The sequence below is a fragment of the Peromyscus leucopus genome, chromosome 18 (assembly GCF_004664715.2).
Source record: "Peromyscus leucopus breed LL Stock chromosome 18, UCI_PerLeu_2.1, whole genome shotgun sequence".
Lineage (NCBI taxonomy): Eukaryota > Metazoa > Chordata > Mammalia > Rodentia > Cricetidae > Peromyscus > Peromyscus leucopus.
In genome coordinates, this window is record NC_051078.1 from 36,774,591 (window position 1) to 36,791,361 (window position 16,771).

The 16,771-nt window shown below is 43.1% G+C and overlaps 1 protein-coding gene across 1 annotated transcript in view; it reads left to right on the forward strand.

Moving 5' to 3' along the window:
- Cfap54 (cilia and flagella associated protein 54) overlaps window positions 1-16,771 on the forward strand; it is a 303,089-nt gene that overhangs the window by 258,844 nt on the left and 27,474 nt on the right. Inside the window, exon 65 of the mRNA XM_037211918.1 lies at window positions 11,688-11,864. Coding sequence (XP_037067813.1) covers window positions 11,688-11,864 — 177 coding nt within the window. The remainder of the gene's footprint in view (window positions 1-11,687; window positions 11,865-16,771) is intronic.

Below are 16,771 nucleotides of genomic sequence, written 5' to 3' on the forward strand. Positions count from 1 at the left end.
CTACTGTCACGTGACAAACGAGACGCATGGTTTACTTTTTATTTTCAAGACGCGCAAGACTTTTCAAACATTCGATGCTCTATGCGAATAGAATACATTGATACACACAGGTGGATTTTCGACAGTATCTTTCTGTTATTTGTTAGCGGCATGTCTAAGGTTCCATTTATCTTGAACATACTTATTAATGCTTATCTTTTTATGATCTCTTTATTAATAATAGTCTTCAGGTGAGTACGACTTTTCCCAAGCCCTATTATCCGTACAATGGCTCCAGAGCTGAGAATAATTGAAGACTCTTGCCTCCCAAGTCCACAGTCGTGACCTTTTCAGAGGTTCGTGTTGATAAGCAATTACCAGGAGAGCCATAAACTTGAATGTAACCTCGGACTGGTCGTAGTCATCCCTATCCTTAAGAGATGTCATCTGGTTGGCTGAATACGAGTCTTCCTACCCTTGCACTGGAGCACTCACTAGCTTTGGATTAACACAAGACTTGCTTATCCATGAGTGCTGCAGAGGATTAGGTGATAAGATTAGTATAGTACCAGATCACGCGCAAGGTAAACATAGTACACTCAAAACTAAGGTTTGGGGCGACACCATTTGACTCTTTCAAGTTGAGGACCAATCATCTGCAGAAGGAAGTGATTCGGATATGTTGGGATCTCACCATCAGTGGGCTGGCTGATATAGAGCACATATTCAGTAGGAGATAGAGGAAGCAGCAGTTTGAGCGCGACAAAGAGAAAACGGGTAATTGAGAGAAAGACAAATTAACACAGAGTTAACGAGGCCAATCAGATAGATACTTGTGACGTCGTGCATGCACTGATTCTGATCTTTTCCAGGCCGTCGATCTGTAAGGGTAACACAGTTGGTCTTATGTTCTTCGAACCAGCCCTGACGCCTTCAAATGACCCATCACTCTACTTAGTACCTGAGCTGACATCCACTTATCCACGACTCATTCCCATAGATCTATTGTCAAGCTTCACATGAGATACCCAACAGACACACATTGATCAGAGCTGAAGTCGGATGGCGATAGTTCTGAGCACGGTGGATGGATATAGATTTCTTGGCAGCTACTTGGAGAGAAGGCAGGCCATACGTCGGGTTTTAAGAAGTATAGTTGAAGGCTGCAAGGGAAGAGGATAGTATCGAGCATGGATGGACGCCCACCAGACGTTTGCATGTCCCCCCTGTTTGGCGATGCTGTAAGATGCAGAATTTGACTCTTCACTCGCTTATCGTGTTCCTCAATCCTTGCGTCTCTCAACGTGGCTAGCTGGTCGTCTGGTACGTCGAACGCAGGTACACAACACAGGTCTGTACCACCTATGCATGATACCTTGTCTTCTCTGCACTTCTTTTCCCTCCAAGCCCACAATTGTACCATGAGTCCATTATGCCGAAGTGTTCTTTCCTCCTCTCCTTATAAGTGGAAGTGGAATGCTTATTGACCTCGCAGGTGGACAAGATAGACGTCGCTTGGTACGGCACGGATAGCTCTCCTGCAGGATGGATGACTCAGTTCACTTGCTCTTTCAGACCTGAGTATAAGAGTCCTCACGATCAACATATCACACTAACCAGCGAGTTAGGTGGCTCACTACCCGCCACCAATTTCTGAGGCTCCAGTGCCTAAGAGGATGTCATGTACAAACTCTCCTATTCCTATACCTTTACAACCATCAAGACAATCCCACCGATTATATCTCTAACTATAAACTGCTTGGCATGCATGTGGTGTGGCAGGCGTGAGTGCATACAAAACACTTACAACACATAATAATTAAATTAAAAAAAAAAAAGATTCAGGCTAACTTCTACTAGCTCAAAACGTTGCCAGCAGTCTAGCCCTGCGAAGAATCAACAATTTGTTTTGATGGTAGTATTAATAATACATATGCATGGCACTCAAATAGTAAAATGATAAAAATACATTAATTTTTTTAAATCATAACTGAAGCAATGATGGTTAAAACTTAAATAAAATCAAATGGTAATGACCTTGAATTCCAATGAAGTTTAATAGTTTTAATAAATGCATATATACAAAATGAAATCAAATTAGAGTTTAAAAATTAAAGAAAGGAAAATACAGCAATTCTTAAACTTAACAAATATATTTCAAGACATTCTGCCAGGTGCTGTGGGATACAAAGGTGAAAAACAGAAAAGGAATTTTTAGTGGAAAAAATAGATGCACAAATAAAATTAAAATGGCATGCTGATCAGACGCGTGTACGTTATGACATGTGGTAAAGATCACAGGGATGGAGAGCGAATTCTTAGTGTAACAAATAAGCGAGTTACTGAACAGAGTTCAATGTGACCTGTGGCCCTGAGAGAGTGGAAGGGTGGTCTACACAGTGTCTACACCACTGAGGAATTCAGCCCCACCCCAGGAACCATGAATTTCCTTTATCTCTTCAGCGAAGGGAGGGGAATCCCTAAGTCCCTTCCTGCTCCATGATGGAATTTATTGGCCTTTTCTCCGTAGCCAGGTCTTAGCAGGTAGCCACTGCTCGTTTTGGAGTCCTGTGTGTAAGAGCTGTGTAATGTTAAGAGGACAGTTTTTTCCCCTGTCCCTCACTCTCTCCTCTCCGTTAGACCAAGTTAACCACATTAGCTCTCGTTCCTAGGTCCTCTTCCTTAAATGATCTTTCGGATGACTACTTCCTTGCCCGAAGCTGTCCTTGGATGTCCTACAGGACTGAGTTAACGCCAGACTTAACTACTCGGAGTCCTCAGAGTCATCTCTCACATCCACGCTGGTACCTTGTCACCAACCATATTCCTTCCCTCCGATGCTTCAATATCATACGAACAAGTCCACCTAATATGTAAACTATAGAGAGCCCGGCAACAAACAAGAAAGTTCCATGGAAGTGAGGTCACATGAATGGAACGCAAGAGAGGTATTGGGAATCCAGATGTGCGAGCGACGCAAACAGTGACTTTGAGACAATAACTCTAGCAGGGAGTTGATGTTCGATGTGAGGACGGACATACATATCCTTATAACTGCCTGACCATTACTATCACCATTAATGTAGTCAACTTTGGTATATTTGTGATTCTCTTATATAATTGCATTACTCGACGAGCAGTGAAATCATAAGAAAGGACTTAGCTTCCCATACCTTACATACACAAAATACATCACCAAGGCACGCGAGCAGAGAGGATAATTGAACCGCCCTCATTGCTAGATATGAGCGAGGCCAGAGGAAGGCCGGTGAGGTGCGTGATGCACTTTAGTCCAGCACGAAGTGATGGGCCGCAGTTCAAGGAACGAGGTGCGTGGTCACTAAGCTGATTTTTGGTCTTTCTCATCGATGGCAGGACAGCTCACAATAAACATCACAAGATTTGGAGATTTATTAACTAAAAGTTAGGTGTGTAGGTAGGAAAGACGTTTGTGTCAACATATAATGGATCATACAGACTGTTCATCTGCAAGAGTAGAAAGGGAGTTATATCTCCTGAACCACGGAGACAGTGCGCTAGTCCACTCTGACCACGGAGCATTGCCATGTGTTGGAATCTCCGACTATACGGTGATTGGCCCGCCAAGAGGGCGCAGAGCCAGGTATTTCCTTGTGGATTGTTTTCGATGGGCGCACGCGTGCTACCTAGGAGTCAACGTATCACCTAGGAGGAAGGGCCAACTTATTAAAAAAAACTTACACGAGAAACGCGCTATCTTGAAAAAAAAGAGAGAAAAAAGAAAGAAAAGAAGGAAGGAAGGAAGGAAGGTATTCAGGCAGCCGAGAGTACAGTGAACTGGATAGGAGCAAGAACAGGCAAAGGAAAAGATTGATAATTCTGATCACTATTAGACACAGATGAGTACTCGGCTCTGCGCTTACAGTCAGAGGCGGACGCAATTAGCCACAGTCGGTGTTCCTTAATTGCGAAGGCTTCTCTTCATCACTCGATTATTGAGCAATTTGATGTCTTATGGTTTTTCGTATTATTAGAGTTCTTGAGCACATTATTATGATGGTCCACGGATTTGTGCCCTCCTTCGCCAGCACGGTTCCTTGTTGCCACTTTGACGTTTCCACACCACTTTATCGCTCTCTCCCTGATGCGACGCTCTTAGTCTATGATCCCAACATTTCATACAGAGGGCGAGCACACTCTGTCCCTTATCTTGACTGCTCTTCTACCTCTTATTTATATGCTTGCTACTCCTTTCTTGTTTCCGTGTTAGTAGAGTAGGATTACTGTTCTCAATAACGTGTATGTTAATGTTTCTGGGAGTGGTTCAGGCTATGGAGTAGGAGTCTTTAGTACCTGACTGAGATTTTACATAGGACCTGAACCGGGCTCGGATTGATCTCTCTTTCTGAGGGAGGGTACATCGAGACAGACTATTATACACGCCATCTCATATGTACCTCCTGGTTCTATTAGCTACGAGCTGAGGCATGACGGTGAACGCGCCAGCCTAGTTGGTCCCCGATAGATGCCGTCGACTCGTCCTTTCTCCTCACAGCGGATCGTATGTCTGAAAGGCTCGATAGTGTTTGTCTAGTTTATTGCTGTGTTTTTGCTCTGCTGGCGTAATGCCACACTACAATTACACTAACACTGATGCCGGTTGGTCCTTGTCTCAGTTGCTTGCGAGCACGGTCGCGCTTTTGGTCCCTCACCTCTGCCATTATTATATTATAACAAACGGCTTATTCCTCCCCCCTTTTTCTTTCCTTTATCTCATTTATGGTCGGGCCTTTTCGTCTTGACTCACCGCGCAGGCGTGGGTGAACAGCAGAACTAATGCACCTTCAGGCAGTCCTTCTATTGCACAGAAATTGTATCCGGGTGTGAGCGAAGTCCACATGCCCTGCTTCCCACATGTTGATATTAGGAGTTTTCTATGTAGTATGTATGTTGAACGGGACCTAGCCAGCAGGCATTATTGGCACATTTTCACACACCTCAAAACCAGACAGCCTACTGAAATTCACGTGATGAGAGCATTCTTCTGTCTATAACAGCGTCCTACTGAGTAACACTTTCCTCAATATTATTCTCTATCTATTCGCCAATTCTTTCATACACTACTGTACGGCAGGTAATAAGTTCCTCTATGCATACTTTAGACCACACTGAGAAGACTAACCCTCCTCGAACATTAAAAATACCCTGCCCTCCCTCTTTCTCACCAGCATCGATTCTTATATAACAGTTGTTATGGGCTGAGGATCGCCCTCCGCTCTGGGAAACGCGATCCTCGAGCTTTCAGCACTTCTCATCACATTCCCAAAACCCAGCTCTGACTTCCCTCAGCCGCTTCACCATTTACTAGTCCTCTGTGGGCTGCCCCCTACAGGCCCATGCAGGGAAGCAGGAAAATGCAGAGAGGAACAAGACACTATATATGATTTGTTATGGAGTCCTCTTCTGGCTATTGAGCTGGGATGACCGCCGAGGCAAGGTGTGCCGCAACTGACAGCACATACACTCACAAGCACTGGGATAGCATTTGACGGTCAGGCAGATGAGGAGATCTTCTCGACAGAACTCTGCCCTGCCCTCTGCTTAGATTCATTTAACTTTACTCGCATACCCTTCACCTGGTGCTCCTGAGGTATTCTACAATAGGATCGTCACTGTCCTTATAATATTTCGCCTTTGTTCCACACATGAATCCGGTATTAGCACTACTTAGATAACGAGCAGGAAGATCCATCGCTAAAACACCAATAGTTTGTTCATTATTTCATATTCTCCAGGAGTCTCTTTCTGTATTAGCAGCTAGACTCTCTAGGTTTATTTGGTTGGAATGTTAATATTCATTGCCTTGAATTTTGAGTATCTATCCATTATATACATTGAATGTCTTATGTCTCTATGCACTTCAAAGACGTAACTATTCATCTTTCATTCTTGCTGTGAAGGTTGTCTTATAGCCTCACTGACACTTGTTCCGCCTACATATTACGTTCGCCGGTCTAACTGGTATCATCCTAAATAAAATTTCTCATTCTCACAATAAGGTGTTTACATTCTTCAATAAATTCAGCACCTGCTTTCATAATTAGTGGCTTTTCGGTCATTTTTCTGCGTCCTAGTTGTTTGTGATCGTACTCAGTTTTAGTGGAGTAACATCGAGGTCTCATGTCCTTACCTATACAATGCAAGGCGCACTATCACTTAGACATGTCACTATGGTACATTATTGTGACGAAGAAGAATAATTGCCTTGAAATTGCCCTGATCCTCTACCTTTTTTGCTTTTTCCCAAGTGCCTCAAATTATAGGCATAAGGTTACCAGATGACAGTCCAGTTCTGTGAGATTGATATCCAGTGCTTGCCTGGGAGCATGGATTGCATCAGGCCCAGGGCTTCATGCATGCTAGGCAAGCACTCTATACCAATTAAGCCTACAAATGAGTCTTTCTATGTGGTAAATGCCAGTTCTGCTGCTGTACAGTGGTGGAGCAATAGAAACCAGTCATTCTGAGCCATTGTCTTGGAACCCTTCATGTTAAGACCCTAGTGATTCTTCCTGGACAACACACTTGTCTGGTTGTTGCAGGCTGCTTCCCTAATCTAATCCTCCTTACAATTTCCTTAACATTCAGTGTGTCTCATGGTGCGCAGAATTCGCACACAGGTGGCTTCTTGGATTGCATGGCACGGCTAGGAGGGACTTTGGAAAAGTAAACAAAAAAAACGCCACATCCTTCCACATCAGCTCACACATGGGACTTGTCGAGAAAGGACAGCCTCCAGACAATTAAACACATTAGGGAGCCATGTAAATGAGAACAATAACCCACAGCGGCATACCATACGCTACACAGAGTGGCACAATGTTATTTTTATTATTCCTCGTGATGATACTAATTACACTTCTGGCACATACACAGACAAGTACATTAATATCAAGTTTTTGGTTTTGATTCAGGAACACATTAACAACTCTAATATGCATTAAGCTAATCGAGGATTTATGATTTGAACTAATGCTCATATGAGACTGTCATCTTATTATTAACAACTATTGTCCACAGATCAGAATTGATATCTCTCAGTTCAGAAGAGAGTCTCACTAGTTAGCTTCTAATGTATTGTCTAGGAAGTGGGTATATTAAATACCCACAGCGGCGCACTTGGTTCTCAGATGAAGCAGACAGATTTTTCCTTTTAGGTCATTAAGGAGGCGATTTTGGTAGATATGAGAGGGTTATGACAGATTTGAATTCTTCACTGCTTGCGTCACTTTAAAGTGCCCGAATAAGTTTAGAGTATGGTGGTTGTTTAGGGCAAATAAAATAACCGCATTAATTAGCTTAGTTCTGTATTTTACTTATTTCTCCATTGTTAATTCATATAATCAGCTAGTGGTGTGAATTTCTATATTCTCTACAAAATGCACCACTCTGTGATTAATGAAAGTGGGTTTTTATTAAAGTCCAGGTTGGCATGAACGGAATTTCAGGGGGTAAAGTTCAAAATTCAAGCAAGGACATCATGGCTTTCGCGTATATCGCTTATGGTGTGCATTTGATGAATTTACTTATTCGGAAGGGTGGATTTGGATCACATGCTCGATACACCAGGAGACACTGGCGGTGGGGCGAGCGATGAAGAAACACTGGAAACATAAGCCACTAAGCCATAAGCACTCAGCTTTAGGAGTGACTTAAGGTGGAGAGACTATCGTGGTGAAAAGTAGTATGACTGGAAAAACAAATTCTACCTACACTACGGATGGAGGACTCTATCAAGATTGAAAGGCTCGCGATTCGCTCTGTGAGTGTTGTGTTTATGAACTCTGGCAAGATATCAAAGAACCAGACCATGGGAGAAATGCGGAGAGCAAGTTGGATAGCAGAGCACCAGCTATGGGGGCAGGACGATGAAGGGTGAATACGACCAAGGCCTCACTCCGTGGCGTGGAGGGTAATCTTAACGTAAGATCAGAACGGAGAAGGGGTGGGCGGTTCTTGAGCATACGAGACGACTTTCTAACTCACGCGTATATGTTATGTATAAGTCTCTTGAATGAATGGTTGTTTCCATGATGTCAGCGGGCAGTCGAGGAGTCAGAAATATCTCACTACAGCCACTGACCTGAGGGAGATTGATCATATCAAGGGATTTAATAGATAGACCATTTCGGGTCAGGTTCCTGTGAAGGAGCAAGTCCCAGCTCACATAGAATTTTACATCTCTACTCGTCTAGTGAACCAGGGTCACCGCATGCAGCACAGGGCTCCCCACCTAGGATTGTTAGGTATTTATTCCCCAAAACATATTTTCAACGTCCTGGGCCCTTTATGTTTGTTAACTACCAAAAGCGAAAGTATTAATTATGGTATAATAAAGTACATGTAATGTTTTTAAGAAATATTTTTTTAAATTGGGTTACCTTAGGAAAAAGATTACAAGCAATGCTGACTGAGGTGGTAAAAAAGCAGGTTGCTTTTGGGAGACAGGAAACATGGATAGTCACATATGCATCCACTTCATACTTACTCCTTATGTATGACGTTTTCCTGCCTGCAATGAGACAAATCAATATAAGCCTAATTGAGGTTAATGACAGGCAGGTTTTCTGTAAGGTGTGGTGGTGATGTGGATTAGGTGATTGTTTTTCTGCTTATATATGTTGTGTATATTCATTATGTTGGACGTTAAAATAATTACTAGGAGGAATAATTCTGGAAGGCACAGACTATTCTAGACTGTGTTCAAAGATAGACTCTGATGAGTTTGTGCCTAAAAGAACTGATGGTAAGTGCACTACAAACGAATGAGCATGAGTCAAGAGGGCCGAGCTCTCCTGAAAGCCAGACATGAGAGCCACGTGATCTTCCGTGCAAGAAATGTATAATCTGTATCTCTCCTAAAATCTCCTGCGTTTGAGATAGTGGGGGCACTCTGACGCTAAACTTGCGAGATTTATGCCAGCACTCGTTTATCAGTAAGCACAAGTGAGCATGGTAACATCTGAAGCTGTTGTAAAGGATGAAGTCACGTGAGGCATGGTGACAATCTGAGGCCACTGAAAAGGATGAAGTCACCGTGAGCGAGGTAATATCTTGAGGCCAATTGAAAAAAGATGCACAACTAGAATTCTAAGACATTCTGCCTTTTTATAAATTCCCTGCAAAGAGTGAGAGCGACTTAATGCTTGGAAGAGTGGCCTTTTACAAGGCTGTCTGAACTCCGCTGATGGTCTCTTACCATATGGGCTGCTAAACTTGCATAATAATATAGAAAACTCATTTAGTCATTTTGCCTAAGTAACACATATAGACTGGACATAGTTTGCCAACCATTAATTATTCGCGGTACTTTGTGAAACGCACTTGTTATAAGTGTCGTAAGTACTCCCTTCTGTTCGTCTCTGCCCCTCACCTGATCTGCTTCATTTTTGGCCATAATATATTCTTGCCTCACGTTCTCACTCGAATCAAGCTGTTGTATGTGGAATGGACACAGTACTAGGAAATACGAAAACAAAACCATCGAAACCGAGGGTCCACCGTGTAAACTGTTTATTCTTTAAGAATTAAAAGATGTTTTTATTATTGGTAACACAGTTACATTCTTCGCCTGGCAAAATGACTTCAGAAAACAAAACATCTCCTAGACTACAAACTAAAGAAAAGACCACCCTCGCCGACCACGCAACATTCTCTGATATTAGAGTTTATTGAAAAGGTGATTAGGGGCTGGTCCTTGACCCTTACGGAGGGCCACGACCAGGAGTTCTTCAGCCTCCACCTTACGCCTTTGAGCACCCGCCATGCTAGAGAGCGAAGAGACCAGGAACAGTAGGCACCATTGCTCCCAAGCTTACAGGGCCTTCTCTTACGCCATACAGCCTTTTGGATTTGCAACCAGACACAAGTAGGAGGGGCTTGCCGCTGGTGAGCCCAGCCGCAAAACCACATCGGAGACTTCCTCAGGTTGGTCCCTTTTGGGTAGCTGGGTCACAGGGGAGCACACGTCCATCTCGTCCTTTTGACTTCAGTTTATGTCTGTTAATGTCTTTCTCTTCCGAGTTACCTCATAGGCAACAATTCGTCAATCCTGTCACTGACACACCACCACCCGAACAGGACAAACCTCAGATACATTAATTAAGAGTGGGAAACAGTGATGGAAAAAAAAATTAGTCACAAGAAAACCAAACAGACAAGAAAAAGAATGTAACCGGCCCACACAATGGATAGCATATGCCTCGCCACACACTTGACCTCGTTAGCTTACTCTTTATTGTACTCTCAGGCTACATTAAGAAAATGTAACTAAACATTGGGCTACCAGGCAGATACAGGATTCCTGATAAATTAGATACGTGCAAGCAACCGATGTCGAGACGACAATTCAGAAGTGGGCAGACAGAGACGGCAGAAGCTTGAGGAAGAAAGGGGGGTAATAAATTTGTCAAACCATAAACATATCCAAACAGACACAACTAACTCGCATCTTCAGCTGGCATACCATTATTGACTCTTATAAAACTGTGACAAGCACAAGGAATCAGGACAACAAATAATAGATTCCTGACACATCGCACCTGCCTAAGTCTGCGCCACCATTATCATGTAATCGTTTTCTGGATTTCCCTACTGCCAAGCTGGTCGTGAGGTCACTGGCACCCACACATGAGGCTTATGTGACCAAACCAAATAGTTAGTGTCACATGACACGCCGTGACGACTTTCATGAGGCCTGAAGCAAGTAGGGTGCTTCTCGAGTCTGCCCTTCCGACCGTTTGCTCTTCTGCATTAGGATGTACGCCCACTGGGCCATTGGCTATTGGCTATGAGGAGACTGCTGTTTGTGTTGGGTTTTTCAGAATTTACGCTGTTCGACTAACTTAGAACCATCCGGTTTGACCTCCCCGAGTTTAGAGCCCCACAGAACAACTCCATCATTGGTATTATAAGCTTTAAAAAATCTAATTAGCCTGGTTAGGTTCCATTCTGTTGAGGGTATGCAGTAATCCGGAGCTCTCCTTTCGCCCGTGAGTTAGAGGCAGAAAAGGACCGTTATCGAACTCATTTGGGTGCTTCCAATGATTCCCAGCCAAGTCTAAGCTACATAATTAGGTGAGGTTCAATCCGCAGGATCAGTTGCGAAATTTATTCCCTGTCTATTGCTATTGTGAGAAACAAGAGTGACCATCTTGTAACCCCATCCTTGAACGATATGGGTAGTTGTATTGAAGGTTAACACTTGTGTTAGCGAATCCACAGCATGCACATGCATGCATTGTTCCCCTCAACCCTAGCGGCCCACTACCATGAACCCACACGGTGCACGTGATAACTCATGCGTACACAAGAGTTGGCCATAATCTGGTAGCGTAAGTAAAGAAATTGAAGGTAGAGAGTCATCGAGTTTGTAGTAGTCCGCTCTGAAAAACAAGCAAAGTTGACTTAAATTAACGGTGTATAAATTGAATTCCACCCTACAAATTGCAAGTTGTTTTGGGCCATCATTTAGACAATGTACTTACTAACTTGGGTGAAGTGGGTGTGTTCCTCTCATGTTTGTTTCCATGTTTGTTTGTAGGGAACGGTGAAATAGATTAAATTTGAGCCTCAGATACTAACTTTTAAAAATTAAATACAAAGGCTAAATTCCCAATAAAATCTTATGATTTCTGGAAACAAAATCCTCTTGACTTTTCAAGTAAAATGTACACATATATATGTGTGTGTTTGCTATTTTTAGAGTCATTGCAATTCACGAGAAACTATCCAATCTTGCGCAAATAGCTGAGCTATCATTACCGTCGGTTCCCGAAATTGCTTCAGAGGAAAATATATATGAATCAGTAGACTCTGAGGATAAATCAGCTGATACAGACATGGAAGTAAGTACATTGCTAAATGATGGCAAAACGAACTTGCAATTGTAGGGTGGATCTCATTATACACCGTTATTTAAGTCACCGTTTGCTTTGTCAGAGCGGGACTACACAACTTCATGACTCTCTACCTTCAATTTTCTTTACTTACGCTACCAGATATGGCCAACTCTTGTGTACGCATGAGTATCACGTGCACCCGTGTGTGGGGGGGATACATGCATGCATGTGCATGCCTGTGGGAGCCACAGGTTACTCTCAACTACCATTCTTCAAGATGCCGTTCACCTTGTTTCTCACAGCAAGGTATTTCACTGATCCTGGGGCTCACCAATTAGGCTAGATTGGCTGGCCAATGAGCCCCATGGGTCGTCCTGTTTCTGCCTCCCACGCACTGGGATTACGAACATGGACCACCAGGCTCTTATATTTTTATTTTTACCATGAGTTCTGGGGCTCAAACTCAGGTCCCCATGGTTCTAAGGTGAACACTTTACCAACCACAGCATCTCCTCAGCTCTGGCCCAGCGTACATCCTATGCAGGAGGAAAGGGGGGCAGACCACACCTCTGTCCCTCATGATCTCACCGTGTCATGCACACTAACATTTTGTTGGTCACATAAGCCTCATGCTGTGGGTGCCAGTGACCTCACGACCAGCTTGGCAGTAGGAAATCCAGAACATTACTGAAATGGCGCAAGTAGCAGGCAGTCAGGAATCATTTTTGTTTTCTTGTGTCAGTTTTAGATGCGATTGATTTTCTGTTTGGATATTTTATGGTTTGACAAATTTATTACCCCCTTCTTCCCAGCTTCTGCCGTCTCTGCCACTTCTGAATTCTGCCACATCTCTGCACGTATCAGAAACTGTACCTAGTGTTTATATTTTTATAGCCCTGTAAAAAGTGCTAACAGCAAGGGGCAGGAAGACCTTTGGTTACATTCTTTTCTTGTCTGTTTGGTTTCTTGTGACTAATTTTTTTTTCCATCACTGTTTCCCACTTATTAGATCTGGATTTTCGGGTGTTCATCGATACAATTTTTGACTCAAGAGCTCAAACTGATCACATAGTGTCTCAGTCTCATTTTCTTCCTGGGCTCCCCCAGCCTCCAGCTGTTCTTTCAACCAGGCTGTGCTGGAGCTTGCTGGTGTGGCTGGTTCTGGCTCTCCCCTGCTGCTCTCCTGGTGGAGGCTGGATCGGTCTGGGTCACAGCCTTGCTTTTCTACTCTGAAAGCTTCCAGGGTCTTTTCTTTAGTTTTAGTCTAGGAGATGTTTTGTTTTCTGAAGTCATTTGGCCAGGCGAATATGTAACTGGTTACCAATAATAAAACATCTTTAATTCTTAAAGAATAACATTTACACGGCTCTTCATTTTTCTATTTAACTCATCCATCCACTTTTCATAGGTGAGTGAGCAAGAACTAGCAACTTTTCTGGTTTTCAGAGAATATTTGTTGGCATTTTCAGTCTTAATTTACTAGCAAAATGACTAAATGAGTTTTCTATTATTATGCAAGTTAGCAGCCCATATGTAAGAGAGCCCATCAGCGGAGTTCAGACAGCCTTTGTAAAAGGCCACTCTTCCAGCATTTAAGTCCTCTGCACTCTTTGCCAGGATTTATAAAAAGCAGATGTCTTAGAATTCTAGTTGTGCATCTTTTTCAATGGCCTCAGATATTACCTCGCTCACGTGACTTCATCCTTTTCAGTGGCCTCAGATGTCACCATGCTCACGTGACTTCATCCTTTACAAAGGCCTCAGATGTTACCATGCTCACTGTGCTTACTGATAAACTGAGTGTGGCATTAAATCTCGCAGTAGGTCAGAGTGCCCCCACTATCTCAAACGCAGGAGATTTTAGAGAGATACAGATTATACATTTCTTGCACGAAGATCACGTGGCTCTCATGTCTGCTTTCAGGAAGAGCTCGGCCCTCTTGACTCATGCTCATCGTTTGTAGTGCACTTACCATCAGTTCTTTAGTCACAAACTCATCAGAGTGCTATCTTTGAGACACAGTCTAGAATAGTCTTTGCTTGAATTATTCCTAGTATATTTCTCCATAGTTACTATATGGAAAATCATTTCCTTACAAACCTGCCTGTCTTTTTAGCTTTGATTGTCTCAGGCAGGAAAACGTCTACAATAAGAGTAAGGATGCTAGACTGTGTTCTGTCAACTCTGTTTTACACCTCAGTCAGATGCTTAATCTTTTTCTAAAGCTAATTTTCTTTTCATTTCTAAAATAAATACTCCTTTTACATAAAGGCAGGCTGTTTGGATAGAACCAGGGTTTGCACGGTGACCCTGGTCAACGTAGGTGTAAAATTCATCATAAGAAGACAAATGTCCAGGTCAGGAGGTTGACTGTGAACATAAACAAATCAAGAATAAATAGGGATGGGGAGGGTGGACAGAAGAATCCAGAGGACCTGTGTTTCCTTAGTGAAGGCCCATAACTTGTTCTCGCATTCTGATTGGTGTATTGAGGTCAACCACAGAGGAGCCAAGCCTCTTCAATCTTGATATCCTCCTCCGTATGTTTAAATTTGTTTCCCTCACTTAGTGTTTCCTTAGCATTAAAGTATGTTTTGGGCATGTTCCAGTTCCTGTTGTCTCTGTATGTGAAAGAACATCACCAAATAGAAGGAACTGTGTTTGCTTGGAATTGAAGTGGTAAGAGAATTAGTTCACAGCATTTATGAGACATGGAAGTAACATAGTTTTCTTTTTTTGCACACAATACTAAACAGCACTTTAAGAGAAGCTAGATTCTGGCTCATATCAAATCTCATTGACTAAATTTGTCGTCATGGTAATTCTCACTTCCAGCTAATTAGAAGCTAACTAGGACCCTTGAAGAGATCAATTCTGATCTGGAATTGAATAGGAATTCATGGCTTCTATAATGTGATATTTCTATTAGATATTATATATGTTGTTGGTGGGTTATTGAACATAAGGATATAAATCATGTGCCTTTGTTTGCTATGTAGGGTGTGGGTTTTGTTCATTTCTTCTCCCTTTGTTTTTTCTGACGTCCTTCCTATTTTCTTTTTTTGTTTACTTTTCCAAAGTCCCTTAGGTCCAGCATAAGCCAGGGATTTTGGAACACAGATGTTAATTTAAAATAGATTAGGGAGCCTGCACAGCAGGTGTTCAGATCACTTCTAACAGGAGCAATGGCTCAGAAGACTGGTTTCTATTGCTCCACCACTTACAGCAAGCAGAACTGGCATATTACCACATAGGAAAGGACTCATTTGTAGCTTAATTGGTAGAGTGCTTGCCTAGCATGCATGAAGCCCTGGGTTCATTCTCCAGCACACCATAAAACTGGATGCACTGGCCCATGCCTATAATTTTGGCACTTGGGAAGCAAAGGTAAGAGGATCAGGGGTTCAAGGTTATCTTTCTCATTTACATAGTGAGTTAAGGATAGCCTGATCTAAGTTAAGGATAGCCTCTGTCTCCACAAAACAAATCAACAAACAAAGGACCAAAAAATAGAAAAGATTTTGCAAGCCAGGCTGATTTTTAAGATGTAAACACCTTATTTAGAATGAGAATATGTTGATCCAAGAAACCCACTATATGTTAGCCAAAATGCATAAGGTTACTTCAGCAAATATTTATGGAATGCCTGAACAGTATAAATGGATTAAAATTAGCATAATATTAACAGCCCCAAATATAGAAGTACTGTGGCTACAAAGGCCTGGAGAAAAAAATACACTCTGGTTTTAGCATTCTCTGCTCTTTCTGAGAAACCATTATTGGCAAACATTTAGGGAACAGTGAGACCTATGTGTCAGAGCACCGTGGGGGAGCGTAGATGAATCTGGAGGGCAGGGCAGAGGTAAGAACTTCTCACTCTGACCTCACTACCCAGTGCTGGAGGAGGCTGTCTCCCCCTTCCCCTCTCCAGACTGAGAGCTCCTCTATTAAGTGTCTTGTTCCTCTCTGATTCCTGCTTCCCTGCGTGGCCTGTAGGGGGGCAGCCCACAGAGGACTGAGTAAATGGTGAAGGGCTGAGGGGAAGTCAGACTGGGTTTTGGGGAATTGGAGAAGGCTGAACTCTGCTTCAACAGGCATCTCACCCTACAATGTAATAATCATGGTGGTGAGAACAGAGGGAGCAGGGATTTGAAGGCAGGAAGTGTTTCTCTCAGTGTGGGTCAAAGATGATGAGGATTCCTGCTAAGTGTGAGAAAATTGGCTTTAGTGTGTTGGAGTTGCTCAGAGGTCCATGAGTCTCATAGAATTCATGGGGGTTTCTTTGAAGGGAAAAGGCCAAAGCCTGGCTAAGGGTCCCTTCAGCTCTCTCTGACCCTTATCGAAAGGAAGCAGCATGCTTCCCACCGCTTTCTGTCTAGGAATGCTGAGCTTAGCGCTTCCCCACCTCCGTGGCAGCAAGGTTATGAGAGGGACCCAAAGCACCGGCCTCGACATGGACCAACCCCACCGAGTGTGTATGTGGCTTACCTCACAGCCAGAGCAACACAGCATCACTGAGACAAAATTCCTCTTCGATAGATGTTGAGAAAGGCAGTAGACGGCATCTATCGGGGAACACTGCTCCGTTCATCTGTCACTGAGCTAATAGACGGTACAGATGAAGCTGTTTTGCTTGATGGCTCCTGATGAAATCATGGCCGTCACCCATCATGACTGTTACCGAAACCCTTTACATGGAGAAAACATACTTTTAACAACTCAAGAACCCAGCAAGAAGTACAAGCATATAAATAAAGTAGAGCAGTGCAGGTAGGGAAGTGTGCTCCCCTCTGTATGGAAATGTGGGTCAGAACCTAGAGGGCCATCAGGGGGGGTGGTCAGTGCCAGGCCTCCTGCCCTCCCTCCATCTTTGTTAGCCTTATGAAGCTGACCTCAAGCTCAAACGGTGTGA